Genomic DNA, 22,237 nt, shown 5'->3' on the forward strand with positions numbered 1-22,237 from the left:
AAAATATTTAATGTACATACACAGTAAAACACATTTTTTAACTATTAAAATTGAATTATTCTTTTCCCCCATATTTTCAGGTATTTGAGTGTTAAGGGCTTCAACGTATATATACATATGTATAAACACATAAATAAACACATAAATACACATGTATACACATACAGTATATATAACAGTGCACCACTTGTAATCTAGCCCAGAATCAGAGAAACAGCATCAGCAATCATTTGGACCTTATATATTTTTGTAAATATATAACTAAATGGTGGTTTGCTTCAGCTGTGAGTTTTTTTGTGGACCAGTGACAAACAGGATGCAAAGGATCCTCCTAGTTCTTTTATTCAAAGGATTGAAGATTATTATGAAGTCTAGTCCAAGTGGTTGAAGATTATTATGAAGTCTAGTCCAAGTGGTCGAAGATTATTATGAAGTCTAGTCCAAGTGGTCGAAGATTATTATGAAGTCTAGTCCAAGTGGTCTTGAGCTAAAATTATACACCACAAAAATGATTTACTTGTGTTTGTGGGGTATGGACCATCAACATACGTGCAGCTGAGCAAGCTTGTGTCATGCACTTTTTAATTTGTTAATAGTTTTTCATGTAAATTAGTGTACAGTTTATTGGTGATTTCAATGCTAAAGGTCTTGCAAAGATAAATTTAGGGCAAATACTTACGATTGATCTCCATTGCGTACACTGCCCAGAAAAATGACAGCAAAAAAAAAAAAAGAAAAAGAAAAAAACAATATCAATACATAACATAAATAAAAGTGTAACTTAAAAAAACTCCACAGCTAAATATATTCATTTAAAAAAAAGTAATAGTAGGATAACCCCTCAAAGAAGTTTAAAAAATAATGTTAAGAAAATAGAAGTTAAGTTACGGAGTGCTGTTGGCAGATGATCAATTTAATTTGATAATATTCCTTGGGCTACTTTACCAGGATTAGTGTAATAACTACCCAGGATGCTTTTAATATAGAGTGATGGTGCCTGTGTGCAAGATAATTACTAATTGAGAGCTAATTCTAGTCTATCACACAGGCAATCACTATTCATTTCAAGTAGTTGAACTGGTTTCAAAACATATAATATAAGATGTACAACACATACTCAATTGCTTTTTAAAGATTACTACTGAATAAGAATGAGGGTAAACAGTGCATTTTCTAAAAACACATAATTATACATCTGCATTCTTTGTCGAGACAAACTGAAAAGACAAAAAAAAAATCCTTAATACAACATTGCTTATGTTTTATATTGTTAGAGCCACGTTCCTTATACAATTTCGCACACAAGACCTGTACGTTTTGAAGTAATTAACAATGCACTACACAGAAAAATAATCCCAGAAAACTACTAAACATTGAAAGAAAATGATTTATTAGCCACAGACCACCCTTCAAGAGAATCATTTAAGCAACTATTCAGCATCATGTTTACAGTTATATGTAATAATATGTTTTGTTATTACTCCCATTAGTATTATCATTTACTTATAAAGAACCAATAGATTACAGAGTGATATGCAACCTGGCAGGTTATGTTGTACATCATTACATAAAAGAATATGTATCAGTTCAGGAGGCAGAGATGGTCTTGGGATCTCATTCAAAATAGAACCTTCAGAGCAATGAGGACTGTAAACATATTGAGTACATATTTATAAAGGAGGAGTCTTTATGGATAAGTGATTTGTTGCCGGATTGGCCATATGTTGTTCAAACCTTTTGTTGTAATCATTAATGTCCACAATATGCCTAAAATATAAGTGATGTTATCTTCCTGGATGGGCTTTAATTCCACTTTTGGTTGCAACAACTCCTGTTCTCACACAATTATAGGTTCATGGTGTTAAAAGGACCTCTCCAGGTTTGACATCATATTGGATGAAGATGTTTCCGGGGCAGATTTACTTATCAAGTAAAAAATTACACATATTTCTGTTTATGTGATAAAAATAGCAGGTTATGTCCCCAATAAACCAGTGTTCTATGGCTTGCAGTGCTGTGTCTCTCTCTACCAACATAGCACAAGTGATATTTTTATTTTAGTTTAAAGGAACAACTGTCACAAATACCTCATGATTTAGCTGCTAAGGGGTTAATTCTATTTAGCCTGTGAGCTAAAAAAAAAAAAGATTTGTTTTTTTTAAAGAGAACTGTGTCCTGTGTTTATGTTTTTGTGATAAAACCAGACCGTATTATAAGTTGTTTCAGAGTTCCACTTGAATAAATGTTATCATATAGGCATTGGTGCATTCAGGCTGTAAAAGTGTAAATTTTTAGAGACACAGAACAGTGCCTCCTCACAGAAACTGATAAGGTCAATAAAGGGACATGGGTATAAGGTAGATATGTGGTTAAAACATGTTATGACATTAGATGAAGGTAAATCTGACAATCATGTCATATTTGGTATCAAACTGTTTCTCACAATGCAAGTAAGAGATTGCCTCTCTGTCTATAGGAAATGGATGTATCTAGCCGAAAATTATATTGTGTTCTCTAAAGTCAGCTAAAGGTACTTAAAGTTTATTGACTGTTGTAAAATATAGGGGGTTTCCCAGCCAGCCCCTGAAAAGGCAACCTGATCTATTGAAAAAAGGTATAAGGGTCTTGTGTTTTAACAATTAAATTGTCATTCTTACAAGAGAGGCTGTGACAACACAGAGTAAGGACCCATCGCTTCCTGCCTTCTCTCTGTTAACAGATCTTGAGACTAGTAAAGTATTAAATCTGTTTTTCTACTTTTTTATTTTAAAAACTGTTTGCTGTGTGTAATTTTATTTGTAACAACTTTTTATTAATAATGCTTTGTGAATAATATTTTTGGCATAATAAATAATTCCTTTATTAAGCTTTGGCCTTTGTCTAATAATTGAACCACGTTACTGAAAGGACTGGAGTATTAGAACTGTATATTTTAGGTTATTTTCTGCTAAATTGTATTCTGAGAGTTAATGTGTAAGGCTGGGTTTTTCCTTAGGATTTTCCCTTTAATAAATCATAAGTGGTGGCTGTATAGTTAGTTTAGTGTGGGTGGCATTAAAGGGGAGTTTTGGGCATTTCTTTTAAGTCTAATACAGACTAGAGAGTGTTGTTAACCCTTGCACCCACTGAACTAAATCACAAGCTTGCCTGGTGTGGCTAGATTTTGACATATTAGTGACAGTAGAAGGGGTCTGATAACCCTTTCTGTGCCAAACAAGTGACTGGCGCAGGGTTGGTTAACCTTGGTCGTCACAACAACAAAATCAAAATTAAACTTTCATGATTCAGATACAGCAAGAAATGTTGACTTTCCAATGTATTCCTAGTATAACTAAGTAGGCTCAGCAGCAGCAACAACGCACAACGGGGAGGTAGCTGGGGATTAGTGGCAGCACATATATTCCTCCAATTAGTGGCTCAGCTGTATCCCAGTAGAACATTGCTTCTCCTGAGCATACTCTTTAACAAAGGAGACCAAAAAAACAAAGCAAATTGAATAATAAAAGTAAACTGGAAAGTTTAAAATCACATGCTCTCTCTGAATCATGAAAGTTTAAATTTAACTTTATTTAAAATTTAAATTTAAACATTTTTACTTAACATTTTTTCCAGACAGAAATTACGTTCAACATAATTAAATGCTGCTCTTTCATGTGCATTATTAAAATAAATAACTGAAGACGGTTATACTATTACCCAACTTAGGTGTTTACATAAAAAATCTCCATAGACCTTAATAGAGATAAATATTTTTATGACCAAATTCCAAACTTTACTACTTCAATGGAAACTAGGCCTTAGTAAAGGAGGTTTTATAAGAAACGCAATTATATCATATAGTAATAAATAGGGGACACATACACCGGTTTCTCTATTCCTGGAGACAATGAGCAGGTGAATTTAGAAAACATGCAGTGTTTGCAAGGGAAATATAAATACATGTGATCTCCAGTCTAAAGGGATATGAAATATGTGATTCAGATAGAGTATGCCATTTTAAACAACTTTCTAATTCACTTCTATTATCAAATTATCTTTTTTCTCTTGATATCTTTTGTTGAAAAACAGGTCATAAGTTCAGGAGCGTGTACATGTCTGGAGCACTATATGGCAACAGTTTTGCGAGAATGTTATCCCTTTGCAAGAGCACTAGATGGCAGCACTATACCCTGCAATGCAGTTCTCAAGACACCTTCCTAGGTATCTCTTCAACAAAGAATACCATGGGAACTAAACAAATTCGATAATATAAATAAATTGGAAACTTTTTCAAAATTGTATGCTCTGTCTGAATCACAAAAACAAAATGCATGCTTAACTGATAAATTAATTGCTCCTAATAAGGGTGTGGGAGCCTGTGCCAGAGGAAAAAAGGCCCTAGGCAAAGTAGGGGGGCTGGGGCTGATCTTCAAACATTTCCAGGGCCGGTCTGGTAATAATGTGTTTTTTAACAGACTATCCCTCCTCCAAGTAAGCTTTGGTAATCAAATATTTTAGCCAAGAAGCTAAATAAATGGCTGTGGCCTTCTGACCTTTAAGTGAACCAAGGGACAAACAAATTAAAGGATTGTCTAAAAACCTATAATATTTGTAAGTAAAATTCTAACGCTCTTACAACATCAAACATAAGTAACAGCCTGAACAAAGCCTTGGGTGTAGATTTATCATGGTGCAGCCGGACATGATCCGCTGTAGCGATCATGTCTGTCGCACATCGATAAATGCCGACAGCATACGCATACAGCATTTATCATTGCACAAGCAGTTCTTGTGAACTGCTTGTACAATGCCGCCCCTGCAGATTCACGGCCAATCGGTCGCTAGCAGGGGGTGTCAATCAACCTAATTTGGCTGATTGATGTCGACCGCTGCTTCTTAACTCCTGTTTCCAGCAAGCCTGAAGGCTCGTGCAGAAAAAGAGGCATTGGGGCCTGATACGGAGATTGTTAAATCGGCTCCTTGATGTCAAGACACTTAGCAATTTTCAAGTAGTATGAAACAGAAAAAGCCAAAATATAACTATTTAATGGGTTAGCAGATAAACATTTATCTGAACCTTCTTGCATAAAGAAGATTTGTTTTAATTGTAAAAGAATGCCAACTAAAACACCGATATTTACAGCAGGAAAGAAACAACTTCCTAAACTCTTTGAGAAATTTTACTTGTAACAGGTTTTTTGGTCTGAAATAAGGACTTCAATACAGCATCAAAGAAACCTCTTTGTTTTGAAAGGTGGATCTTCAGTCTCTAAACCTTCAAGAAACTCAAGATCTTAATGATAAAATGGACCGTGAGAGAGTAGGTCATGCTGAAGTTAAAAACCATGGAGAAAGCTTGACATTTGAATTCGATTTGCAAAGGAGGTTCTGGGGCCCTGGCTAAAGCAATCAGAATTACTGAAGAATGCTCTATTCAAACTGTGCCATGACTCCAGGAAACAAAAACCCTCAGGTCTATCTCTGGAGACCCCATTGTTCCACAATCAAGTTGGAAAACTACCTGATGGAGAGATCATTCCTATGAAAAAGAATGCCAACTGAGGAAATCTGCTATACCCAGTGGTCCTTCGTGGGATGTGTCAGGGTATTGGTGAGTGATATTTGATTTATATATATATATATATATATATATATATATATATATATATATATATATATATATATATATATATATATCAACATATATATGTAATACTTCAATATTATATGAAATGCTTAGACTACTGCTAAATGTAAATCCATATTTGTCAAGATTCTGAAGATAGACTCAGAAATCAAAACCCCCTCTTTCTGACCAAATACACATCCCAAAACGACAAAGAGAACATTTGTTCCCAAACTAGAAAGTAGAAGCTTCAAAATATTCTTTACCTCATCACTTAATGAGATTAGACATTTTCAAACGAGACTACCTGTTACATAGATCACAGGAACCACTGTGGACTGCAGACGCAGGTCTGGACTCATGTTTGAAGCTCAGGATTTTCAGGAAAGCAGTTAATTTACATTATGTATGTATAAACAAGACACTGTAATTCCTGCAACTCTTGAATACACAATCCTTGTCTGGAAAGGTGATAGCTCAGATGCCAGCATATGAGAGGCTACGTCTCATATGAAATGACTTGTGCATAACTTTCATATAGTTAAAATACTCAGATTATATAAATAATATATATATTGGTCTGGGAGATATACCTTTATGCCTGATATACTATATTAGATAAGTTCCTGCTGTATTGAGTGGTATAGCTGTATTGATTAATTTAACATATTTGACTGTATTTCAAAATAAAACTACATTTATTTTTCTTTGTTTCAGGAATCTGGTGGGAAAATGAGGTTCCAAATATGACAAATAGATACTGGTATATAAATGCCTATGTAATGTGTGCCATGAATTGTATCATATAGTTTTATGCACTAAATATTAAGGGGATATCAACAGATAGGCAATGTATTCCTATTAGATGGAGTAAAATCAAATATATATATATATATATATATATATATATATATATATATATATATATATATATATATATATATATACAGTATATATATAATGATATTAATTACTACAAAGGGTATTTCAAATTGTCAGGGGATTTAAAATTACCATATGCATTTCGAAGGGCCAATGAGAGATGAGCTAAGACTAAAAGGGCGTACCCAGAGAATTCTATTGGGTGATTTTTAAATGAAGATGAAATTGGTCTCAGACAAAAAGACTATGCAAAGAAGGGAAGAGACAAAAAAACACACTTTGGTTTGGGGCCTGACTTGGAATAACACTCTGTTGAAAATAGAGAAATACCTCTGTGTTTGTGATACCCTGTTTGCAAACATACCCTCACGTATGACTTTGGAAAATCTCTGATTGGAAAAGCTGAAGCTCTCTTATTGTTTGTTATCTGGTATAGTATCATGATCTAATACCTTTAAAAGTTTATAGCAAAGATATTCTTTATAGCCATAGTTGAATTGAAGCTGCATTTAAAGAGGTAATTTATAAGTAATAATTCATATTTCACAAACCTGTATAGTCTATAAAAATCATATATAGCATTAAGCGATTTACTATTAAGAGGGAAGAATTTTTGTATTTTGAAGTCATAAGTTCATTTGAGTTACTGTGATATATCTTAGAAATTGCATTTATTATTGTGGCTAAGTTGGAACTATTTAATTCTGTATTAAGTGGTATATGTTAAGTTGATGAATTTGTGTAAAAATATCTGGTTGATTATTTAAAGTATTATAAGACTATCACCTAGATTATGAGTTTTTTTGCGTTAGAGGCTATGCAGTGCTAACGAGCAGTTTATGCTCACCGCTCACTTACAGACAACGCTGGTATTACGGGTTATTAAAAAAACCCGGCGCTAACCACAAAAAAGTGATCGTAGAGCAAAATTTTGCTCCACATCTCACCTCAATACCAGTGCTGCTTACGTTAGCGGTGAGCTGGCTGAACGTGCTCGTTCACGATTTCCCCATAGGAATCAATGAAGGAGAGCCGGCTGAAAAAAAACTAACACCTGCAAAAAAGCAGCGTTTAGCTCCTAGCGTAGCCCCATTGATTCCTATGGGGAAAATACATTTATGTCTACACCTAACACCCTAACATGAACAGTCTAAACACCCCTAATCTTACACTTATTAACCCCTAATCTGATGCCCCCGACATCGCCGACACCTACATTATATTGATTAACCCCTAATTTGCCGCTCCGGACACCGCCGCCACCTACATTATACTTATGAACCCCTAATCTGCTGCCCCCAACATCGCCGACACCTACATTATATTTATTAACCCCTAATCTGCCGCCCCCAATGTCGCCGCAACCTACCTACACTTATTAACCCCTAATCTTCCGCCCCCAAAGTCTATATTACAGTTATTAACCCCTAACTCTAAGTCTAACCCTAACCCTAACACCCCCTAACTTAAATATAATTTAAATAAATCTAAATAAAATTACTATTATTACCTAAATATTTCCTATTTAAAACTAAATACTTACCTATAAAATAAACCATAAACTAGCTACAATATAACTAATAGTTACATTGTATCTAGCTTAGGGTTTATTTTTATTTTACAGGCAAGTTTGTATTTATTTTAACTAGGTAGAATAGTTATTAAATAGTTATTAACTATTTAATAACTACCTAGTTAATATAAATACAAATTTACCTGTAAAATAAAACCTAACCTAAGTTACAATTACACAATTCTCTAAATTAAATACAATTAAATTAAATTATCTAAAGTACAACCCCCCCCCACTAAATTACAGAAAATAATAAACAAATTACAAGATTTTTAAAATAATTACACCTAATCTAATCCCCCTAACAAAATAAAAAAGCCCCCCCCAAAATAAAAAAGTACAAATCCCCCCCAACATTAAAACCCACCACCCACACAACCATCCCTACCCTAAAACCCACCCAATACCCCCTTAAAAAAACCTAACACTAACCCCTTGAAGATCACCTTACCGGGAGAAGTCTTCACCCAACCGGGCCGAAGTCCTCAACGAAGCCGGGAGAAGTCTTCATCCAAGCCGGGCGAAGTGGTCCTCCAGATGGGCAGAAGTCTTCATCCTGATGGCCTCTTCTATCTTCATCCATCCGGTGCGGAGCGGGTCCATCTTGAACACATCCGGCGCGGAACACCCTCTTCCATCGAAGTCTTCTTACTAAATGACGGTTCCTTTAAGTGACATCATCCAAGATGGCGTCCCTTCATTTCCGATTGGCTGATAGAATTCTATCAGCCAATCGGAATTAAGGTAGAAAAAATCCTATTGGCTGATGCAATCAGCTAATAGGATTGAACTTCAATCCTATTGGCTGATCCAATCAGCCAATAGGATTGAGCTGGCATTCTATTGGCTGTTCATCAGCCAATAGGATTTTTTCTACCTTAATTCCGATTGGCTGATAGATTCTATCAGCCAATCGGAATTGAAGGGATGCCATCTTGGATGACGTCACTTAAAAGGAACCGTCATTTAGTAAGAAGACTTCGATGGGAGAGGATGCTCTGCACCGGATGTCTTAAAGATAGACCCGCTCCGCACTGGATGGATGAAGATAGAAGATGCCGTCTGGATGAAGACTTCTGCCCGTCTGGAGGACCACTTCGCCCGGCTTGGATGAAGACTTCTCCCGGCTTTGTTGAGGACTTTGGCCCGGTTGGGTGAAGACTTCTCCCGGTAAGGTGATCTTCAAAGGGTTAGTGTTAGGTTTTTTAAGGGGGTATTGGGTGGGTTTTAGAGTAGGGTTGGTTGTGTGGGTGGGGGGTTTTAATGTTGTGGGGGGGATTTTGTACTTTTTTTTACAGGTAAAAGACCTGATTACTTTGGGGCAATGCCCCGCAAAAGGCCCTTTTAAGGGCTATTTGTAATTTAGTGTAGGGTAGGACTTTTTTTTAATTTGGGGGGGCTTTTTTATTTTGTTAGGGGGATTAGATTAGGTGTAATTAGTTTAAAAATCTTGTAATTTGTTTATTATTTTCTGTAATTTAGTTTTTTTTTTTGTACTTTAGATAATTTTATTTAATTGTATTTAATTGTATTTAATTTAGGTAAGTCATTTAATTATAGTGTAGTGTTAGGTGTAATTGTAACTTAGGTTAGGTTTTATTTTACAGGTACTTTTGTATTTATTTTAGCTAGGTAGTTATTAAATAGTTAATAACTATTTACTAACTATTCTACCTAGTTAAAATAAATACAAACTTGCCTGTAAAATAAAAATAACCCTAAGATAGCTACAAAGTAACTATAGGTTTATTTTATAGGAAAGTATTTAGTTTTAAATGTGAATAATTTAGTTAATGATAGTTATTTTTATCTTGATTTATTTAAATTATATTTAAGTTAGGGGGTGTTAGGGTTAGGGTTAGACTTAGATTTAGGGGTTAATAACTTTAATATAGTGGCGGCGACGTTGGGAGCAGCAGATTAGGGGTTAATAAATGTAGGTAGGTTGCGGCGATGTTAGAAATGGCAGATTAGAGGTTAATAAAATTTAACTAGCGTTTGCGAGGCGGGAGTGCGGCGGTTTAGGGGTTAATATATTTATTATAGTGGCGGCGATGTCCCGTTCGGCAGATTAGGGGTTAAAATTTTTATTATAGTGTTTGCGATGTGGGAGGGCCTCGGTTTAGGGGTTAATAGGTAGTTTATGGGTGTTAGTGTACTTTTTAGCACTTTAGTAGAGTTTTATGCTAGGGCGTTGTAGTGTAAAACTCTTAACTACTGACTTTTAAATGCGGTACCAGTCTTGACAGGAGAGGGTCTACCGCTCACTTTTTGTCAGACTCGTAATACCGGCGCTATGCAAGTCCCATTGAAAATATAAGATTCGTAATTGACGTAAGTGGATTTGCGGTATTTCCAAGTCTGGCCAAAAAAGTGTGCGGTACACCTGTACCTGCAAGACTCGTAATACCAGCGGGCGTTTAAAAAGCACTGTTGGGACCGGCCAAAGCTGCTTTTTAAGCCTAATGCCAAACACGTAATCTAGCCGTATTTTGGTTAATATAGTGAATTGTATTCCCTGAAAATTTTATAAGATTTGTGGGATATTTTGAGTTAAGTTTAATTTATAGAAATATTGTGTCCATAATACTGAGGTACCTTTAATTCATTCTGAGCAAAGGTTAATTTATAGAAATATTGTGTCCATACCTGGGATAATAGACGATATCTATTAAATAGTAATTAATCTAAGGCCTAGATTTAGAGTTTGGCGGTAGCCGTGAAAACCAGCGTTAGAGGCTCCTAACACTGGTTTTAGGCTACCGCCGGTATTTGGAGTCAGTCAGGAAAGGGTCTAACGCTCACTTTCCAGCCGCGACTTTTCCATACCTCAGATCCCCTTACGTCAATTGCGTATCCTATCTTTTCAATGGGATCTTTCTAACTCCGGTATTTAGAGTCGTGTCTGGAGTGAGCATTAGAAATCTAACGACAAAACTCCAGCCGCAGAAAAAAGTCAGTAGTTAAGAGCTTTATGGGCTAACGCCGGTTTATAAAGCTCTTAACTACTGTGCTCTAAAGTACACTAACACCCATAAACTACCTATACACCCCTAAACCGAGGTCCCCCCACATCGCCGCCACTCTATTACATTTTTTTAACTCCTAATCTGCCGACCGCCACCTACGTTATACTTATGTACCCCTAATCTGCTGCCCCTAACACCGCCGACCCCTATATTATATTTATTAACCCCTAACCTGCCCCCCACAACGTCGCCGCCAGCTACCTACAATAATTAACCCCTAATCTGCCGACTGCAAAGCGCCGCTACCTACGTTATCCTTATGTACCCCTAATCTGCTGCCCCTAACACCGCCGACCCCTATATTATATTTATTAACCCATAATCTGCCCCACTCAACGTCGCCTCCACCTGCCTACACCTATTAACCCCTAATCTGCCGAGCGGACCGCACCGCTACTATAATAAAGTTATTAACCCCTAATCCGCCTCACTCCCGCCTCAATAACCCTATAATAAATAGTATTAACCCCTAATCTGCCCTCCCTAACATCGCCAACACCTAACTTCAATTATTAACCCCTAATCTGCCGACCGAATCTCGCCGCTACTGTAATAAATGGATTAACCCCTAAAGCTAAGTCTAACCCTAACACTAACACCCCCCTAAGTTAAATATAATTTAAATCTAACGAAAAAAATTAACTCTTATTAAATAAATTATTCCTATTTAAAGATAAATACTTACCTGTAAAATAAACCCTAATATAGCTACAATATAACGAATAATTATATTGTAGCTATTTTAGGATTAATATTTATTTTACAGGCAACTTTGTAATTATTTTAACCAGGTACAATAGCTATTAAATAGTTAATAACTATTTAATAGTTACCTAGTTAAAATAATTACAAAATTACCTGTAAAATAAATCCTAACCTAAGTTACAATTAAACCTAACACTACACTATCAATAAATTGATTAAATAAAATACCTACAATTATCTACAATTAAACCCTACACTATCAATAAATACATTAAATACAATTCCTACAAATAAATACAATTAAATAAACTAACTAAAGTACAAAAAAAAAAAAAAAACTAAGTTACAAAAAATAAAAAAATATTTACAAATATTAGAAAAAAATTACAACAATTTTAAACTAATTACACCTACTCTAAGCCCCCTAATAAAATAACAAAGACCCCCAAAATAAAAAAAATGCCCTACCCTATTCTAAATTACAAAAGTTCAAAGCTCTTTTACCTTACCAGCCCTTAAAAGGGCCCTTTGCGGGGCATGCCCCAAAAAATTCAGCTCTTTTGCCTGTAAAAAAACACATACAATACCCCCCCCCAACATTACAACCCACCACCCACATACCCCTAATCTAACCCAAACCCCCCTTAAATAAACTTAACACTAAGCCCCTGAAGATCTTCCTACCTTATCTTCACCTCACCGGGTCTCACCGATCGGTCCTGGCTCCAAAATCTTCATCCAACCCAAGCGGGGGCTGGCGATCCATAATCCTGCGGCTGAAGAGGTCCAGAAGAGGCTCCAAAGTCTTCATCCTATCCGGGAAGAAGAGGCGATCCAGACCGGCAACCATCTTGATCCAAGCGGCATCTTCTATCTTCATCCGATGATGAACGGCTCCATCGCGAAGACATCCAGCACGGATCAATCTTCTTCCGACGACGTCCAACTGAAGAATGACGGTTCCTTTAAGGGACGTCATCCAAGATGGCTTCCCTCGAATTCCGATTGGATGATAGGATTCTATCAGCCAATCGGAATTAAGGTAGGAAAATTCTGATTGGCTGATGGAATCAGCCAATCAGAATCAAGTTCAATCCAATTGGCTGATCCGATCAGCCAATCAGATTGAGCTTGCATTCTATTGGCTGATCGGAACAGCCAATAGAATGCGAGCTCAATCTGATTGGCTGATCGGATCAGCCAATCGGATTGAACTTGATTCTGATTGGCTGATTCCATCAGCCAATCAGAATTTTCCTACCTTAATTCCGATTGGCTGATAGAATCCTATCAGCCAATCGGAATTCGAGGGACGCCATCTTGGATGACGTACCTTAAAGGAACCGTCATTCGTCGGGAAGTCGTCGGTGAAGATGGATGTTCCGCGTCGGCGGGATGAACATGGATCCGGAAGAAAGAAGATTGAAGATGCCGCTTGATAGAAGACTTCAGCCGGATCATGGACCTCTTCAGCTCCCGCTTGGATGAAGACTTCAGCCGGATCATGGACATCTTCAGCCCCCCGCTTGGGCTTGGATCAAGACATCGGAGGAGCTCTTCTGGATCGATCGGTGAACCCGGCGTGGTGAAGATAAGGTAGGAAGATCTTCAGGGGCTTAGTGTTAGGTTTATTTAAGGGGGGTTTGGGTTAGATTAGGGGTATGTGGGTGGTGGGTTGTAATGTTGGGGGGGGTATTGTATGTGTTTTTTTACAGGCAAAAGAGCTGAATTTTTTGGGGCATTCCCCGCAAAGGGCCCTTTTAAGGGCTGGTAAGGTAAAAGAGCTTTGAACTTTTGTAATTTAGAATAGGGTAGGGCATTTTTTTTATTTTGGGGGTCTTTGTTATTTTATTAGGGGGCTTAGAGTAGGTGTAATTAGTTTAAAATTGTTGTAATTTTTTTCTAATGTTTGTAAATATTTTTTTATTTTTTTTAACTTAGTTCTTTTTTATTTTTTGTACTTTAGTTAGTTTATTTAATTGTATTTATTTGTAGGAATTGTATTTAATTAATTTATTGATAGTGTAGTGTTAGGTTTAATTGTAACTTAGGTTAGGATTTATTTTACAGGTAATTTTGTAATTATTTTAACTAGGTAACTATTAAATAGTTCTTAACTATTTAATAGCTATTGTACCTGGTTAAAATAAATACAAAGTTGCCTGTAAAATAAATATTAATCCTAAAATAGCTACAATGTAATTATAATTTATATTGTAGCTATATTAGGGTTTATTTTACAGGTAAGTATTTAGCTTTAAATAGGAATAAGTTATTTAATAAGAGTTAATTTATTTCGTTAGAATAAAATTATATTTAACTTAGGGGGGTGTTAGGGTTAGGGTTAGAATTAGCTTTAGGGGTTAAAAAATTTATTAGAGTAGCGGTGAGCTCCGATCGGCAGATTAGGGGTTAATACTTGAAGTTAGGTGTTGGCAATGTTAGGGAGGGCAGATTAGGGGTTAATACTATTTATTATAGGGTTATTGAGGCGGGAGTGAGGCGGATTAGGGGTTAATAACTTTATTATAGTAGCGCTCAGGTCCGGTCGGCAGATTAGGGGTTAATAAGTGTAGTTAGGTGGAGGCGACGTTGTGGGGGGCAGATTAGGGGTTAATAAATAGAATATAGGGGTCGGCGGTGTTAGGGGCAGCAGATTAGGGGTACATAAGGATAATGTAAGTAGCGGCGGTTTACGGAGCGGCAGATTAGGGGTTAAAAATAATATGCAGGTGTCAGCGATAGCGGGGGCGGCAGAATAGGGGTTAATAAGTGTAAGGTTAGGGGTGTTTAGACTCGGGGTACATGTTAGGGTGTTAGGTGCAGACGTAGGAAGTGTTTCCCCATAGGAAACAATGGGGCTGCGTTAGGAGCTGAACGCGGCTTTTTTGCAGGTGTTAGGTTTTTTTTCAGCTCAAACAGCTCCATTGTTTCCTATGGGGGAATCGTGCACGAGCACGTTTTTGAGGCTGGCCGCATCCGTAAGCACCGCTGGTATCTAGAGTTGCAGTGGCGTTAAATTATGCTCTACGCTCCCTTTTTGGAGCCTAACGCACTGAAAACCCTGCCATTCTGTGAACTCTAAATACCAGCGGTATTTAAAAGGTGCGGCCAGAAAAAAGCATGCGTTAGCTACGCGGGTCCTTACCGACAAAACTCTAAATCTAGGCGTAAATGTTTTATAGCCTGCTTGATATAGGATATTGTAACAACTAGACATATATATTTGGTCATAATCAATACACTATTTTCTGCATAAATATAATCAATCTGTTTATAGAGATTAACTGGTTAGAATTTAGGAATTACTTTTATTTGAGATGAAATATTAATATTTATAATAATTTTATTGTCATAATTTCTAGATATCTCAATAGCATTTTGGAATACACTACAGAGATTATATAACGTTTCACTGGAGTGTATTGACAAATTCTACTATATTCATTGGAGATATTGCTGACAATAATTTTTAATTATTAATATTCATAATTACAATACGTAAAACGTTGTTGGCAATTGCTGCTGATAAATATACCAACATTACTGGAGGACAGTCCTGAGATGTATCAACAGATGTGTAATTCAGAAAATTATACAGACATTTTTTGTGTGTTCAAATAAAAAACCTTGAGACTTCTTTCATTGCTAAGGAACTGCAAGTTCCCCCTTGATAATTGAGCTCCAGAAGTAACATTGTCTGATTAAAAACTTGGATAGGTTTCTCTTTTCAGGAGATGCCAGGTCTAAAGAGACCTGAAGATTGCTCTGAGCTCAAAGATAATTATTGGAAAACTTGCCTCCAGATGGTAACAAACTCCCTGTGCTCTCCTGAACCCCCAAAGTGAACCCTAATACAAGAGATTTTCATATGTCGACAATTTTCTCACTACCTTGCTGAAGAATCTAATAGGATTCTTTGAGATAGATGAGTGTAATTTTTGTTGAAGCATGCAAAGTTTAAGAGGTCTCATATGAAACGTGCAAAAGGAAGAGTATCTGATGCTGCAGTCATCAGACATAACTGTTACATATATTGAATTGCAGATGGGTTGGAAAATGACTGTAGATGTGAGCAAGATGACTGTGACTTGAATCTCAGTTGATCTATTAGAGAAATATGCATTGCTATTGAGTCTAAAATGACTTCTAGAAAATTAAATAGAGAATTCTTTGCTATTAATTGTCCAACTATATCTGCAAAAAATAACACTAGACTGTTGGTATGAGCTATAGCTGTTGGAGCCTGAACCAATATGCCATCCAGATATGGAGACACAGAATACAGACAAATACAGACAATTAATTCCTTAAACTTTCGTAAAATTCTGGGAGCTTTAGACAGACCCAACAGAAGAGCCACAAACTGAGGGAGTTTGTCCTGAAAAACAAACCTCAGAAAACTGGAGATGGACTAGGAATAAAAAGATAATCATCCTTCAAATTAAACATGGACATAAATTGACCCTATTAAATAAGGGCAAGGATAGTCCATATGTTTCTATTTTAAAAATAAGAATTCTGAGAAACGTGTTTAAAGACTTTTTCTTGGGAACTATAGAAAGGAAAGAAAAATCCCTAACCTTGTTTCAAAACTGGAACTGGAACTATTATAGTCATAAGTTCCAGATCAAGAACTGACTGAGAAAAAGCTTTTGCTTTCACAAGGTCTTTTGGAACATGAAACAGAAAACACCTTCCTTGAACAGGCCATGATTTGAAACCTATTCTGTAATCCTGGGAAACTATGTTTAGAACCCAGAGATCCTGGACAGATTGTGACCTTCTGAGAAAGGCCTAAACTTCCCCTATCAGAAAAGAATCTGTATTAGGGTTGTATCCTAATTCTAATTTGTGTGAGGAAGCAGGCGTTTTGATTACTTGGCCTTGTTCCAACTAGAATTACATTTCCAGAAAGATCTGTAAGATTCAGGTTATTATAAAGAGGAGGAAAATGTTAGCTTCCCAGAATGACAAAAGGAATATAAAATGACAATTTTTTCTTTCTATTTTTCCCTTAGACATGATGTCCTGAGGGGGAAAGACTCCTTTTCCATCCGTCACAATGAAAATGATAGTGTCAAGATCATGTCCAAATAGATCTTTCCTTGAAAAGGAGAGAGAAAATCTTCCTCTAGATACCAAGTTTGCCGACTATGATTTAAATGAAAAAAAAAGAAGGCCTATCCGCCACAACTACAGAGTGTAAAGCACATAAACATTTATATCCTGGAGCAAAGTCTGAAGCACTCCTTTGTATTATTGGAACAAAAAAAGGACAGATACCATTAAATGCAAAAAAATATTAAATTGATTAGCATGCATAAGGTGATCCATACATGACAAAGCTGAGCTGGAAATTCACAGTTAAATTTTCCATTTATAGTTACAGTAACACTGAACTGGAGGACAAACTGTCGATAATGTGCAAACTATGAATGTATTTAATGGTAACAAAATCATCTGTGAATCTTCCTTCTAATGGTGTCTGAGGAAATGCTAAAAGGGACAGTTCCAGTCTTCTCCACAGATAAACAGGCAATATATATAACTATATTTAGAAAAGTATTTATTACATAGACAGAAAAAAACAGAATAGTAAACAGGGTACTACCAGTAGTGAAAGCTACAGAATTTGCTGCTGTATGTGAGACAAGCAAAAGAAGACAGACAATGTCCTATAAAGTATACACCTATAGTGTAGAAAAATCTCAATAACTAATTCCCGATCTTGGTATGCTGCGTACCCACCTCCTCCTAGTGACCACTGTGAACGGAGCTGAGAAAACACGCTGTTGAGATGTAAAATGAATGCAGTTTACTGAGAGAAAGGAGAAAGCTCACACGCAACTCTGCAGTGCATTGGGAAAAATGTAAGATAGAGTTAGATAGAATCGCACTGAGCATTGCTATCCAAGAGCGATGGAAAAAGGAAAAAAATATATTACACATAATGAAAAACTAGCAATTAGAATATGCTATAATACTGTCTATTTGTCCCCAAAGCAACCTGTTTCTCAAATGATTTCCAGAGAAAGCTTCATAATACTTAATAAAGTATAACTGTGCACAAAGATACTGTGTCATCAAAATATGTGCACAAACATATAGCCCCCTAAAACACAAGCTGTCTGTGTTTACCTGTGACAAAAAGTAATCTGGCTATGATATACATTAAAGAAAATGTACCTACCTATGGGTTATGTGAGTGTACTTACTTGACAGACACTCACTCTACTGTGCTTACTCAGCTTCAGTTTGTCTGCTTTCAGTAGAGAGCCCAGCCAGTCCTTTATAAAACAACAGAGGATTTTACATAGGAGTACAGTGACAAGGCCAAACAAGAGGAGGCTAAGGACCAGTCCCTGAGACAGCTGTGGTAGATTGCTGACAAAAACTCACACAGGAGATTTACTTTATGAAGCCTTAATACTTCTCAAAACCCCTTTCTTCTTATCTTAGCTTTCAAATGCAAACTAATGGTTAAGAAACCCCATCAGAGCTGAAAACTGGAGCATCTAAATTCTTCACTCACTCTTGTAGAGGCAAAGATAAGATGGGAATACCAGAGAGGTGGGAGGGGTTAAGTGCTCTTAGAGCTTCTGGAATCTTTGCATCCTCCTATTGGCCAGGAGTTGAATCCCAGGAGTAATGGCTTGTGGACTCTCACCACCTTATGAAAGAAAGAACATTTTTGGGTTTCATATCCCTTAAATGCAATTTTAAGCAACTTTCTAATTTACTCCTATTATCAATTTTTCTTCGTACTCTTGCTATCTTTATTTGAAAAAAGAATGCATCTAAGCTTTTTTGGTTCAGTACTCTGGACAGCACTTTTTTATTGTTGGATGAATTTATCCACCAATCAGCAAGAACAACCCAGGTTGTTCACCAAAAATGGGCCGGCATCTAAACTTAAATTCTTGCATTTCAAATAAAGATACCAAGAGAATTAAGAAAATTTGATAATAATGTCATGCTCTATCTGAATCACGAAAGAAAATATTTGGGTTCAGTGTCCCTTTAATAGTGTGATCTTTTTGTCTTCCTTAAAGACTACATTTAGTTTTTATTGCTTCAAATTATTATGTATAAGGAGATCGTTTAGCTCAGTTTATAAACCCCTATGAATGTAATTTATTTTTTTATAATAATTTGATTACCTTATGCTTTGCAACTCATTTACCCTATATCCTGTATATTGGAATTTGAAATGTCAACAATCATATGGTTAGTAAATTGTTGGGAATAAAGGTTAAAGTGGCAGTAAAGTAAAATTTAAGTGGATTTGATAGAGAATTAGATTTCACCTTTCCAATTGATTTCTATGATCAGTTTTGTAATTCTAGGGGAACGTAGTGTGCACATGTCTTTAGCCATCTGGCAGCAGTGTTTGCAACAATGTTAATAGCAATAGTACACATTGCTGCAATCACTGCTGCCATAGAGTAGTAGACACATGCTTCTAAGATCCTATCAGCCTACCCTAGGTTTTATAGCAATGCTGAGTGTACATAGTTGCAAACGCTGCTTCCATAGAATGCTAAGGACAGAGGCACATTACTAAGCTCCTATCAACCTATCTAGGTTAAATCTTCAAAACAGAGAGCAAAGTAAATTTGGTAATATATATATATATATAAACTATCTGAATTGTGAACATTTAATTTTGTACTTTGCTGTCCCTGTAAGTAGTGTGATATTTGCATTTTTACTGTAAAAAAAGAATAAAATATACAGTTCATGATATTTGAATTCATTCAATATGGCAAATAATTAGTATAAGGATTAAAAATATTTTGCTAGTCTAGTAAGTTTGGCACTGTATGTCAAAAGGCTCTATTTACCAAGCACGCTCACTTGAAACGATAGTTTAAGGGACATTCTGGTCAAAATTTAAATGCACATATCTGAATTACATCTTTGTATAGAAAGATATTTGCAATGTACATGTATTGGCAAAACTGCATCTAGTAAACGTTATCACTGTTTAACATTTTTCTCTGGATATTCATGTGAAGCATAGCTAGATGTTCTCAGTACACCAGCATTTTAAATACTGCAGCTGCTCAGAATGCCAGTGGGGCTTGTATCATGTCAGCAATTGACAAAGTGAGTCATTACCAGGTTGTACAAGCACCTTAGGCTTTCTGAGCAAGTGCTGTGTTTAAAATGCTGGTGCATGGGGCATACTTAAATGCCCTTTGAAGCTGCTATAGCTTTTATTAGAAACATTTTTGCTTATATGTGTATATTACAAAAATGCTTCTATTTGTTCAAAACTGAAATGCATCCATGTGGTCTTAAAACTGCTGCTCCTTAGCCTGTCTGACACATAAAAGGTGCTGGATTGAAATCATCCCAGTTCGATCAAGATGATTGAAAGCCCTTGCTAATGGTCAATTGGCCTCCAGTGAGCAGGGGGCGGCAATGCACAAGCATTGCTGGTGCAATGCTTGTGCAATGTTAAATGTAGACATTATATAATGTCCGCTCGCAGAGAGGTCCGGCAGACATGATTTGCGGAGGCGAATCATGTTCACCCAAACAATATTAAATGGAGCCCAAAGTATCAACATAACACATATTTCAACATGTGTCACCATAAAATATTGTTGCCCCAATACTTAATTAGAGCTCATAAAAAACTGAACTACTGTATGTGATAATTCAGGGGCAATGAATAAAAAAGTTTTCATACTGACACGTACATGATTAATATTCCTTCAATTTAGATGAAATGTGTAAATAATATATAGACAATATTACATTTTACTTTGATCACAAGTTAGTTTGTGTAGTTGTGTCTCTTCAATAATACAAGAAGTATCAAATAAGCTGGAGAAACAATATGTTGCGTAAACAGATACTTTATATATTAGCTCATTTATTTTATTATAACATAATATATATATATATATATATATATATATATTTGTATAAGGTTTATAAATAGATAAAATAATAACTTCTCTTTTTTATGCATGTGTAGTCACATCACTTTCCATAATTAGTATGGTTATTGTGTTGTGCTTATCAGCAGAAAGCTACTTCACTTGAGCTGTGCACAAATATACATTTCCTGTTAGTTTTAATATCAATTTAAACAGCTTTAATTTCATGCTCCCTTAATTTTTTTTACATAGAGCAGGCAAAGCTTTTGTGATAACATTCTCAGCAAAAAGTATATTTTATTATATATATATATATATATATATATATATATATATATATATATATATATATATATTCCATTTAAAAGAATAATATTTTCAATTCACTGCTTTCCAAATTGAAACAAGTATATTATTAATTTGGACTGATCATCTGCCTCTGAAACAGAAAGGAAATCTTACTATGGATTCTACTCTTACGGTCTATCTGGTCAGCAAAGACTTCTCCATAGATCATCCAATAAGGCATGTAAAAGATATTGCGGGCAAGTCGCCATGACGGCTCCTCATCTGGGTGCAGGATGGCTTGTCGGGCAACTCCAAAACTCATTAACACCACTAACATGATGACCACAAAGTACAGCATGTCAATCATCTGAAAGGGAACAAATAGAAACACACTGCTAAATCTCAGAAACCCAGAATTTAACCCTTTTTTTTACACATACATTATAAATATATTTGTATATATACAGTATATATATTATACTGTAATATATATATATATATATTTATACACAGACACAGTATATATAGTTTTATATGTATATGTATGTATATATATATATATATATATATATAGAGAGAGAGAGAGAGAGAGAGAGAGAGAGAGAGAGAGAGAGAGAGAAAGAGAGATTAAGCTAGGAAGTACACTCTGCACTCTCTGGTCTTTACTTAATCAAACAGTGTTTAATGTGACGTTTCGGGGATATTTCTCCCCTTCCTCAGTCATCTGATTAAGTAAAGACGAGAGAGTATATATATATATAAAATCCATACGCAAAACTCTCACTTCAACATGAACACAAAACAAGTAGTCAAAACTATATATGTGTATGTGTATATATATATATATATATATATATATATATATATATATATATATATATATATATATATATACATACATATATAAAATGTAAAAAAAAATGTAACCTGTACCTAGCAAATCTATAGATAAAACCCTAGCCTGGCTGTACAACAATAACATTAGAGATTAGAAGTGTTTGACTACAGTTTGCAAGCAAGCCATTACATAAAGGGACAGTAAAGTTCAAAATAAACTTTCATGATTCAGATAGGACATGCAATTTTAAACAACTTTCCAATTTACTTTTATCATCAAATTTGCTTTGTTCTCTTGGTATTCTTAGTTGAAAGCTAAACCTTGGTAGGCTTATATGCTGATTTCTAAGCCCTTGAAGGCCGCCTCTTATCTGAATGCATTTGACAGTTTTTCACAGCTAGATAACATTGTGCTCACGCCCAT

The 22,237-nt window shown here is 35.7% G+C and overlaps 1 protein-coding gene across 1 annotated transcript in view; it reads right to left on the reverse strand.

Annotated features, from left to right (window-relative positions):
• TRPM1 (transient receptor potential cation channel subfamily M member 1) overlaps positions 1-22,237 on the reverse strand; it is a 451,868-nt gene that overhangs the window by 36,652 nt on the left and 392,979 nt on the right. Inside the window, exons 22-23 of the mRNA XM_053717558.1 lie at positions 21,169-21,343; positions 680-700 (exon numbers count right to left, since the gene is read on the reverse strand). Coding sequence (XP_053573533.1) covers positions 680-700; positions 21,169-21,343 — 196 coding nt within the window. The remainder of the gene's footprint in view (positions 1-679; positions 701-21,168; positions 21,344-22,237) is intronic.

The sequence above is a fragment of the Bombina bombina genome, chromosome 6 (genome assembly GCF_027579735.1).
Source record: "Bombina bombina isolate aBomBom1 chromosome 6, aBomBom1.pri, whole genome shotgun sequence".
In the NCBI taxonomy this organism is placed as follows: Eukaryota; Metazoa; Chordata; class Amphibia; order Anura; family Bombinatoridae; genus Bombina; species Bombina bombina.